This window comes from Colletotrichum acutatum (assembly GCF_030867785.1).
Source record: "Colletotrichum acutatum strain CBS 112980 chromosome Unknown BDZ83scaffold_5, whole genome shotgun sequence".
Classification (NCBI taxonomy): domain Eukaryota; kingdom Fungi; phylum Ascomycota; class Sordariomycetes; order Glomerellales; family Glomerellaceae; genus Colletotrichum; species Colletotrichum acutatum.
Genome location: NW_026848999.1, coordinates 210,978 through 221,285, shown reverse-complemented (window position 1 = coordinate 221,285; position 10,308 = coordinate 210,978). Strand labels below are relative to the sequence as shown.

General features: G+C 51.4%; 1 protein-coding gene and 1 non-coding gene across 2 annotated transcripts; one reads left to right on the top strand and one right to left on the bottom strand.

Moving 5' to 3' along the window:
- Nucleotides 1-135: 135 nt before the first annotated feature.
- On the top strand, nt 136-989 carry BDZ83DRAFT_646635 (Ser-Thr-rich glycosyl-phosphatidyl-inositol-anchored membrane family-domain-containing protein; the record flags this gene model as incomplete). The annotated part of the gene is made up of 2 exons (XM_060509989.1): nt 136-367; nt 475-989. The coding sequence occupies 2 exons, from the start codon at nt 136-138 to the stop codon at nt 987-989; spliced, it is 747 nt and encodes a 248-aa protein (XP_060370792.1).
- A 3,999-nt stretch (nt 990-4,988) lies between these two features.
- BDZ83DRAFT_t22 lies at nt 4,989-5,051 on the bottom strand. The gene has a single exon. It is a non-coding gene; the product is annotated as a tRNA-Lys (tRNA).
- Between the last annotated feature and the right edge of the window lie 5,257 nt (nt 5,052-10,308).

Below are 10,308 nucleotides of genomic sequence, written 5' to 3'. Positions count from 1 at the left end.
TTTTCCAAAACCAACCTTCTCACTTTCTATCCTCCAGTCGCTCGTTCCTGGACTTTTTTCGTCTTTTTATTTTAGACCTAACTTCTAATCAACACCTCTCCAACACTCACGACCTCGTCGACTCAATCCATCAAAATGCAGTTCAAGATCTCCGCCGCTGCCTTCCTGGCCTTCGCTGCCTCCGCTCTGGCCCAGAACGCCAACTTCGACCCCGTCACGAAGCCCACCCCCAACGAGCAGATCAACGCTGGCACCTCCTACACCATCGAGTGGACTGCTCCCGATGCCTTCAAGGACGTCACCGTCTCCATCAGCTTGATCGGTGGTGCTACCCAGAACACCCAGGTTCCTCTTCAGGACATCGCCTGTAAGTATACAAATCTCCTGGCTGTATGGGACGTGACGGAGATATCTACCATCCTCCTGGCGGCCAATGTGCGATGGGATCAGGAAGGAGAACTAACACGCTCTCAGCCGGCATCCCCAACTCTGCTGGAAAGTACACCTGGACCATCCCCAGCACTCTCGGCAAGGACGCCTTCTACGGCCTGGTCGTCAAGTCTGAGTCCAACCCCACCGTCGACTTCCAGTACTCCAACCCCTTCCACATCATCGCTGGCGAGGGCGCTGCCTCCGGCACCACCACCGTCGTCTCCTCCTCGCCCACTGCTACCGTCACCCTGTCCGCTGCCAGCGTTTCGGTCACTCCTACCGCCTCCGCATCTGCCTCGGCTTCCGCCTCTGTCACCAAGTCTGAGAGCGTCATTGTCAACTCTACCACCGCTCTTTCCACCACCGCTGTCCCGACCCCCGCTACCCTGAGCGCTCCTGCCTCCACCATCACCAGCGTCACTCGCCCTGCTACTAACAGCACTGGCACTGCTACCCGCTCTGCTATCGCCACCGTCACTGGTGTTGCTGCTGGTGCCCAGGCTACTGCTGGTGTCTTCGCTGTCCTCGGTGGTCTCGCCGTTGCTGCCCTTCTCTAAGCAACATCCGTTGCAGCATTTACTCGGATTCACTACATCTGTTAAAACTGCATTGGGCTTGGTTTTGGGTTTCAACGTGCATATTTGGTCATGAATGGATAAAAAGACGGGTGACACGGCTTCGAGGCTAATGGACTCGGATATTCCGTGTTATTTCTGCCTTGAGGAAACGGGCTCCCCCGCACATGGCGTTTTCCTGTGTTTTCGATACCAGTGTCCCCGTGGACGTGGGTGGTCACGAGGGACGGGTTGATACCTTTCTAGTTGATAATGTGAGAGAGAACGATTCAGTCTGTTTCTAAAGAAAAAGAAAACAACTTTTTACAATGCTCTGAGTCCTCTTTCCAATGGTTCAATTGAATTCTGTGACATGTCGATCTCATTGGGGTAAAAGGTGAAATGCCGATCAGATAACCTTGCAGCTGTCATAGGACGGCCGCAGCTTGTCTGACGTGAACAGGTGGGATTTTCAGGCACGACTGCCCTACCACGCCTAGGCCCCAGCACACTGTTTCGGCTGACTTCTTGTGTAGACTAAGGGTGCATGGGTCTGCAACCACAACAGCGATCCTACAGCTTGGTACCGACAATTCTACCCCGTGAAGCTAGTTGACGTTTTGCTATTGTCTTGTTATTGCTCCTCGAAATTACACCTGCCCAATCAATTTCGACAACGGCCTCTTTGTTTGTTCTTTAACGCTCATTGTTCAGGCAATTTACAAAGAGCCGCCGATCAAAACCCACAAAGCAAGCCCCCGGCTGTCAACGGCTGCGATTTTCCCGGACCCGGTCGGACTCGGGTTCAGGAAGGTGGCGGTCGGGGTCTGGCTCCAACAACCGACGACAAACGAACGCCAGATCATTCAAGGCCCCTCTGTTCCTTCCCCACGGCAATCTTCAAGAATCTTCAACAACAATATGAGGGCAGCGGCAGCTCGCGCCAGGACGGTGTTTCTTGTTTTTCTTTACACAGGGAGTACGGAGTAAGGGCAGGCCTTTTTCAAGAATCAGAATAAGAAACCTGACACGAACTGGCTCATGACTCGGCCGATTTAGATTGCAACTCCAATTTTTCTGGAGACGGTTGGAAACTCTGTAAGGAGTCCGGCGGTCCGGGATCAGACTTGTTGAAACCTTTCCAGGAGTACTCCGTTTGCTGAGTGCGAGGTATCCGTATGCAGCAGTGCTTGCTTTTTCCTTCTTCTTTTTCCTTGGACGTGTTCGTTACCACGCGAATTGAGCGTTCTATGATTCTTCAATCTATCCTGGCGGCCCTTGTTTCGGATTCTGTCACCACCTACCGGTACGGCAGCATCTCTGCCCTCTTGAGACCGGCCACTCCGGCGGTTCCGGATTTGCTCTCTGTCTGCACACAACGAGGGCTCCGTCGTTAGGTGTTATCGATGATGAAGAGAAGCTGCAAGACGAAAGGGCTCGGATTCTTCACGTGTATCCAATACGATTACGGAAAAAGCGGCGCCAGTGTGGAAACCTATTCTCAATATAAAGGAAATCAAAAGAGTGCGTCTGCGTCTGCGTCTGCAATGTATTATACTTTCGGCTTCCTCATCTCGGGAGGAACGCTGTGGGAGTATGCGTGGCTTTCCGGCGCGGCAGTACCGACTACCGCAACACCCCCCATGGCGACATCGTTGCCCGGGTTAAAAGGTTCTTTCACGCACGCCAGCAATACCGTCTCACATTTCTGAATGGCGGGGAAACCATCTATTTTCCCAATCATTGGGAGGGGTCGACCTTGTTCGAAAGCTGCGCGTGCGGTATTGCGGTCGTATATTGAAGAACTGGTCAATGCCCGTCGAGCCAGTCCGGTCAGCTGAGATTCCATGCAGCTGAGAGTCAAGCGTAGGGAATCATTCTCCCTGGGTATCCGGGTCCGGGGCGCTGGGTTTGTGGGCAATAGGTAAGCGCGCGTCTGCCCCTTGAGTCCGCGAGAAACGCATTTCAGCGTCCGTTTCGATCATGTCTGCCACGGTCCTGAACCCGGCCTGCTTGCGTGACACGTTTTGTTGGCGGTGCCCGTCCAAGGGGAGCCTAAGAGAACGATCTCAAACTTGACTGGAACTCGGCCGTGTTGTAGCAGGAGCAGGACTATCGCGAACTGCTGCAACGTGAATGGTTCACTTCGATGTGCTAAAGGTCATGAATCATGCCTGGTTCGTGCTGATGGTGTCAGTTCCGTGGATGGTTGCGCCCCTTGAAACGGAGCATATGGCCATGGCATCACTTTGTCCCTTCCACTGCCATGCTTTTGCTTGGAGACGCGGCTTCGTGTACTCAGAAGGGTGTGCTTTTGATAGGCGCTTGCTTAGCAAGTCACGTCGTCTTGAGAAAGTCTTTCTCCATTCAGTAGTAAAATTTCTGCTACGCATGCCAGTCTGAACGCCGAACTTATCTCCTGAAGTTATTCAAGTTGTAGTGCTCTCCTGATAGTGTCTTCGGCTCCTCTCGGAGTGTTTTCCAAGGTCAACCTAGCATATCTTACCAGGTTGCTACAAGTCCCTCCTCGAAGAGTATAGATGGCAGCCTCCCAGCTTTATGGCGGCTATGTTCCTCGCCGTCGGCCTTCTGAGGATGTGCATGAACACATCATCACCGGATAAATATTTGTAACAGAGACAAACGTCGGACGCTCGTCTCTAACAGTCAGTTAAGAGCGGCCCTGTTCAGCGTTTGCTTTTAGAAGAGAGACGTATGTGAGTAAATAGACTCTCTTTCGCCTGTGCCCGAGTACAAGCAGAAATCGGTTTCGAGCCATTGAACGACTAAGTCCTTGGGGTCGTGTACGCTATGAGTGTCAACTACGGAGTCTAGTATCCTCGCCGTCCACCTCCGTTTCCAAAAATTGCCAGGACAAGAAGTCCCAACAAAGACAGTAGTAGAGCACTAAGATTGAGGTAGTATAGGGTGTTGACTTGCCCGGTTCAGCTGACTACACATGGAACTTCCTCTGGTCAACCTGCTGTGACGAGATGAACTAGTAACATCAGCAGACGATCAGACCTCTCGGCCATGATTTCACACCCTCAGTGTCCGGAGAATATGCTGCGTTTACTTTGAAACTGGTAGGAGTCTGGTTAATATTCATGTAACAATGTCGCTTTAGTTCTGAGAAGCGAATGGTCCCATCGGCTGCAGCATGCGTGAAGGTCCCTGCCGACCAAGGTACATCAACGGAGTAAACACAAAGCCATTGATTGCTTTTGCTACAAAATATTGACAAATTCCGTTGTGGCACTGAACCATAGCGTCTAGAAGTATTGCAAGAGGGCAAAACAGAGTTCCTCGCCTGCCACGAGCCCAGCGCTCGGTACGAGTGGGTCGGAATGCTTCAATGAATCCTCACACTCTATACATATGATCAGCCCACCGCCAGACAGAACCCTATCAGCTTTCCAATGGACCGAGATGAGCTACCAGCGGATGATTTCTCAAAGTTGAGGGCACTGATTTACAATCAGCAAGTTTCGATCACGTGCAAGACGAGTTACCTGAAAGTAACTCAACGTTCCCGTTTTGGTATACCATATCAACTCAGGCACCACTCCACGAAACCACAGACGCTGTAGTCATCATGGCACCAAAACATAGAGGATTCTACTAGACCACAAGAAGTCACTAACAAAGATAGTGGACGATCTACGTGCAGGAGAGGGATGCCAGTGACGCCCGGAGTGTCATCGACAGGGACCCACCGAATAAGCTCACACTTCAACTACCACATCCCAGCCTGTGATAAGGATCTGCCCAAAGCCCTAAACGCACACATACAACGGTGGTGAGTCGAGCCAAGCCTCCTCGCGGGAAGGAAAGCTGACTGCACATGTCAATCCAAGAGATTCTCAAGTAATGTCAAAAGAGGCGAGAGCGAAGGGGAAAACGAAAAAAGAAGTCTTTGCGTCAATCGCTGACGGGAATTGAGCCCGACGTGGCTGGTTATTGTTAGTGATGCTGTTCTTGATGTTTTCAGCTGACGGATGATGCTTACGGGTCGAACCCACAACCTTGAGATTAAGAGTCTCACGCTCTACCGATTGAGCTAGCCGGGCGGATGGAATCCTGCCTGATGGTTGGTGACGGGTCGAGGGCCGTGAACAGTTATAGATGGAGGGCGAGGGAGGAGGGGGGGGAGGAGGTTCCACGGTCTTCAGCGGGTCCCCTAGTAGCAGTTTGAAGAATATAAACATGGAGTGGTATAGTCCCAGAGTATCAAGTGCTATAGGGTACATGGCTTCTGAAGTAGTTCCAATGCTGAGAATAATGGTCAACTTACTGGACCTTGGAGGTAGTAAGGTAAGACGGAGGTTGGCCCACTGGAAACATACCGGGCAGATATGTTGAGATGTCTAGTTGTACGCATGTAGTATCTCACACATGGTCATGAGGAAAGACCTGACTCGTGCAGGTAACGGCGTTGACATGGCTGTGAAACTATCCCTGATCAAAATGTCAGGTGTCTAAATGAGTTGAATGGGTTCGTATGCTTGTTACATGTCTAAGCTTCGTACAGTCCAGTGAAGCCATGACCGTCTCTTGTCTCTCGTCTGCCACACACAGAAATTGCGAGTGATATTCATTTGAGGCGTAGAAAGTGCGGCCTGGAAGCACTGATCAAGGCCATTCGGATGGTAAACACCGTCAGACACGAATTCGAGCACAGGAACATTTCGTCTTCCACGTGAATGGTTCCAAAGTACGAGGGAGGGCACCTGATTAATAAACCGAGAGACAACGGCCAGTCTCTCTAATCGCCAGTCATGACAGCTATCCCTGAGGATGAAGAGCTCAAACCTGTGTATCGTTTGCCTCGTGAGGTGTGTCTCTCTCGATGAGATGGCCAGGAATGGGATTTGCCTCGCTACCACGGCGCAGGGGTCTTCGAGGGTGGCATTGGAACAGCCTTAGTGTTAACATGGGAATTCAGCCCTCTGCAAAGGTAGAGATTGTCAATTAGCGTAGGCTTGCCAAAGTGGTGTAAATTGAGGTCACCTACTATCACGTCCAGAGAGCACGTGGAATTCGGTAGCCTGTCTCATGAAATCACGGCATATCCAACTTCTGGAAAGCAGTTTCGAGGTCCAGAAACTGGAAGAACCTCCTATAGATCTAGGCGCATCAGCTGAACTCAACATTGGCAGTGCTATTGGGCGAAGGGCGTGGTCTCGTGTCTTATGGCTCGGCGACCTCAGGAGATGACGTTGAAGGGTGGCGATTGCGTTTTGCTGGAGGGTCCATCTGCAAAACAACAATGATGATCAACCGGGCGAACGCCGAGACAAAAGCCTTGCGCGGGCTGTTGTGATATCATTGAATGTCTTTGGCCGTTGTTGTCTCGGACGCAGGAAGTGAAGCGGCGCAGTTGAGACAGCATCAGAAACACTGAATAGATCGCATGGTACGTTTTGTTCGCCGAGAGCAACCTCCAGCCAAGATTTCGGGGGGACCTAAACACTGTCGTACAGGTCAGAACGGAGACTCCAGTTCGAAGACATCGGATGAAAGCTGTTCTCGTCGAACTGTGAATCCTATGAGTGGTCGCTTTGCTACGAAGCATCTTTCCTATCATTCCGCTAACTGGGTCAGATGTGCATGTCAGCGAGAACACCAGGTCACACAATTACGAGAAATCCTGGCCGTACCATGTGGCATGCTATTGAGCTAAGTAGTACTTGATTTGGGACACGCTTTTCTCAGCAATTGCCCGAAATTGCAAATACATCATGAGTGTGGCGAATCCATGGTCGGGCTCGAAACGCTCCGCTAGACACAAATCGTTACCTCTCGACTACGAGACTACTTGGGAAACAAGACACATGGCCGCTTTTCGGTGACATATGTACGGACAAGCTGCCATTTACTTTGTACCCCGAATGAAGGCTTAGATATGACAGCGATCTGGTTTTAGAGCCTGTCCTCAACACAAATCAATCCAAGTAACTCCGCTCCTGGTAGAGATAAACAATGCCTACCTTGCCCAGATGATACGTAAGACCATACATAAGTAGGTTAATCGGATCTTCAAATCAATATTGGACGCAATGGTGTCTCCATGAGTAAAGATATGGGTGTGGACGTTAGCCGGAGATACAAATTTCGATCCACTTGCTCAGACGAGGGAGGCAGTTTTGTGCCCACTACTGGCCAGCTCGTGGAGCTCCGGACAATCAAGATTTGCTTCTTAGACCCCACGTCCTCTGGCGTTATGCTCTTGAGCATGACAAGCCAAAAATTTCACCAGCGTCGTCACGATGGCGCCAGATAGGAAGTTCTGGACCCGGCCAAGTTCACGAAGGCCAGTAGGATTGCTAGCTCTCAATGCTGTGATCGGAACTTGTCGTGCTTGACTGAATGGAAGGGCGTCCTCTAAAGACCGGGGATCCAAAGGAGGCCGGCTTGAAGCAGGATTTAGGCGAAAGGCGAAAACACCTAGACATAGGTCCCTGCCGCCGGTCAGAATGGAAAGAAAAGCATGAAGTTAGGTGTCCAGTGCGGCCCGCTTGGCCAGGAAATGGCAGTCATTGTGAAATGTTGAAGCATTAGGCTCTTTCCGTCTCAACCCCGGATAACAAAAGCTCGTCGTAAGTCTGATAAGAGAGCACCCGACGAAATGCTCTTGCTCAGCACTACATATGTGTCACGTTTCCTGCGCCCTGAATGTGCTACATATGCTGAACGCCTGCTCCCAGGTTTCACCTGTGATGTAGTCGAGTACAAACAAACGCCCTATGGTAAAGAAATCCTCGGACAGGTTTTATCCTTTACCCTCATCTCAAGTCAAGCAAGAGCACTGGATATGTCCTTGCAGCCGCAGCTTGGCGCATGGGTCTCTGAGTGCACTGAGGGTTGGCGACTGTATGTTGGTTGTGCCGTTATCTTGGATTGGACAACTCCGCGGAGGTTGACTTACACATGTGGAAATGGCAAAGGGGGTCCGCATTGCCGCGTTAAGTGGAGGCTGAAAGAGCCGTTCAAAACGCCCGCAACCCACGGCCGCTGTGCCGGATCCATACACGACAGATGCGGTAGCGCCAGTTTGCACGATGCTTCTAATGTTAACATTTCAGCCACAAAACTCAGGCTGATGGACGTGGATTTTGAAGTCGGAATCGAGTAGTAAAGTCCAGACCCTCGCCGCGCCGGGTGTGGAAGGCAGGGAATGGAAGCCGGCAAACCGGGGGTATGCACGTCGCGACGGGAGACGGGAAGACTGAAGACCTGAACCAGACAAATGGGACCGATGTGGGGGTTCAAATAGCTGACATAATCCGCCGGAACCCTTTGTTAGTGGATCTTCTGCGGCCAGGTAGGACCTTCCATTTCTTGCCCAGCCTTCGTTGTCTCTTTATCTTATCTCAACTCAACCTCCCCCTCCGAATGCAGCGTAAGGTACCTAGCAACCTAAACCTCCCTAGTCATCCTCATTTTTCATCAGCTCTTTGGCGGCTGGACCCCATCATGCTACTCCCATCACACCTGGGGAGTATCACGGCCAACGAAACGTGGGGAAAGAGAGTATCAGGGAGAGCCGGCGGAGGGTACCACAACCTTGCCCCAGTTACGGGTCTCCGGACTACGCCACCCCGTTTATTTCTGGCCAGTCTTTAAGGAACAGCAAGCGGCACGCGGTCCATGATCAGGATCAACGTTGTGTCAATTCCTCTGCAACGTCAAATAATGACAAAGTATGACACTATCGTTCCACGACGTTGGCCTCGCTTTGTGATGACCGTCAGCTAGCGCAGACGGCACTATCATCGAGGAAGACACGGCCGTCGGGTGCCAATTGGACGGGCCTAGTCCATATCAAAGACCGATCCCAGGTCCCTACCTAGTCTAGTTTTTTTTCTAGGGAGCCAAGCCAGTGCTTGAAGTTAAATCGTCGCCGGCCAGGACTCCATCAACTTTCACCTTTACAAAACGTTGCTCACTTGGTATTCTGTATCCTTCAGTCACCAACAACGCAGGAGAGCATTATTACAGGCCTCAAAGTCGGTTGGTTCCAAATCATCGCTACAAGCTTGACGCACATGCCATCCATGGTCGAATGAGCCCCGCGGAGATCGACGCCAACGATTAAGCATTCGCCAGTCAGATACCAGAGTTAATTCCTTATCTCTTGGATGCCAGGGGTGGGGCGTGGACTCGACCGTCACAACTGCATCTTGAGCGCCTTCTGTGAGCCTACCAAAGATAAGCAATAAGCTCAGAAGCCTCCGTTTCGTCGTATTGTTCCCCCTTCCCTTTGCCCCCCTCGTCCAATCATTCCCCATCTAAAGCACTTTACTGAGTATCTTAGAAAGGCAAGGACTCTCGAGATAAGGCATATGAACCTAGCGTCAGAGGCCACCCGTCTTGGCTCATCACCTCACTGCGCTCTTCTGCCTGTTGCACTGATAATCGCGACAGCGCGGGTTTAGGCCTTTTGCTATACTCAAGCCGGTTCTCAATTGAGGGACAAACATATTAGCAGCTGGTTCACGGGGCCCAGGAAAGTAGTACGCCGCCGTTGGCGTTCGTCTCAGCATTCCTCTCGGCTCTGGAGTAGATTCGCCTGTATCTCGTCAAGATCGTGGCTGCCTCTCACTCACATCGTATTGAGCCCTCAAGCAATAAATCGCTCTTTCAGAGCTGTCATTTATTCGAGCTTCTCCTTGACTTCCGGTTACTATGACTTAGGAACCGCGTTGGATCGAGGATTAGAGGCACAACGTGCAGCACCGGCACTCACATTCGAGACATCACCCTAGTGTCTCGGCCTACCTACGCTACAGGAAAGATTGTGTCATCTCCGTCTTTCTCCCGTCTACAGATTCTTATCTGAGAGATCGACCAGCCAGCCTGCTGCTCAGTATCAAATCTACCACGCACTTGGTGTGGTCCGGTCCCTTTACGCCTCTTGGCCGCCTTCCATCCCGTCAGCACGTCTCCGTCACTCTCGCGTTTGTGCCCCCCCCCTTCATCCTTGTATCCCCGCGGCAGGGCAGGGGATTTCTTGCGGAAGAATTAATCTGGTCTAGCGTCTTGCTGTCCCGGAGATGCATCAACCGTCTTCGATCTTCAAGAACCATATGTCTATCCGTTGCAAGTATTCATTTAAGAGTGCTCCTCGAGCCTTCCCAGTAGTCACAGTTGTAGATTCCACCATCCAGGCAATCGACAACATCAGCAACCAGGTTCTACGAATAAGCCTCGAGCTTCGGAAATCTCGTCTACGTTGGTCATCATTGGCGACTAACACGAACCCACGACGTTTACCGAACTATACGACGCCGAAAACTACGAGGAAACAGCGTAATCATCA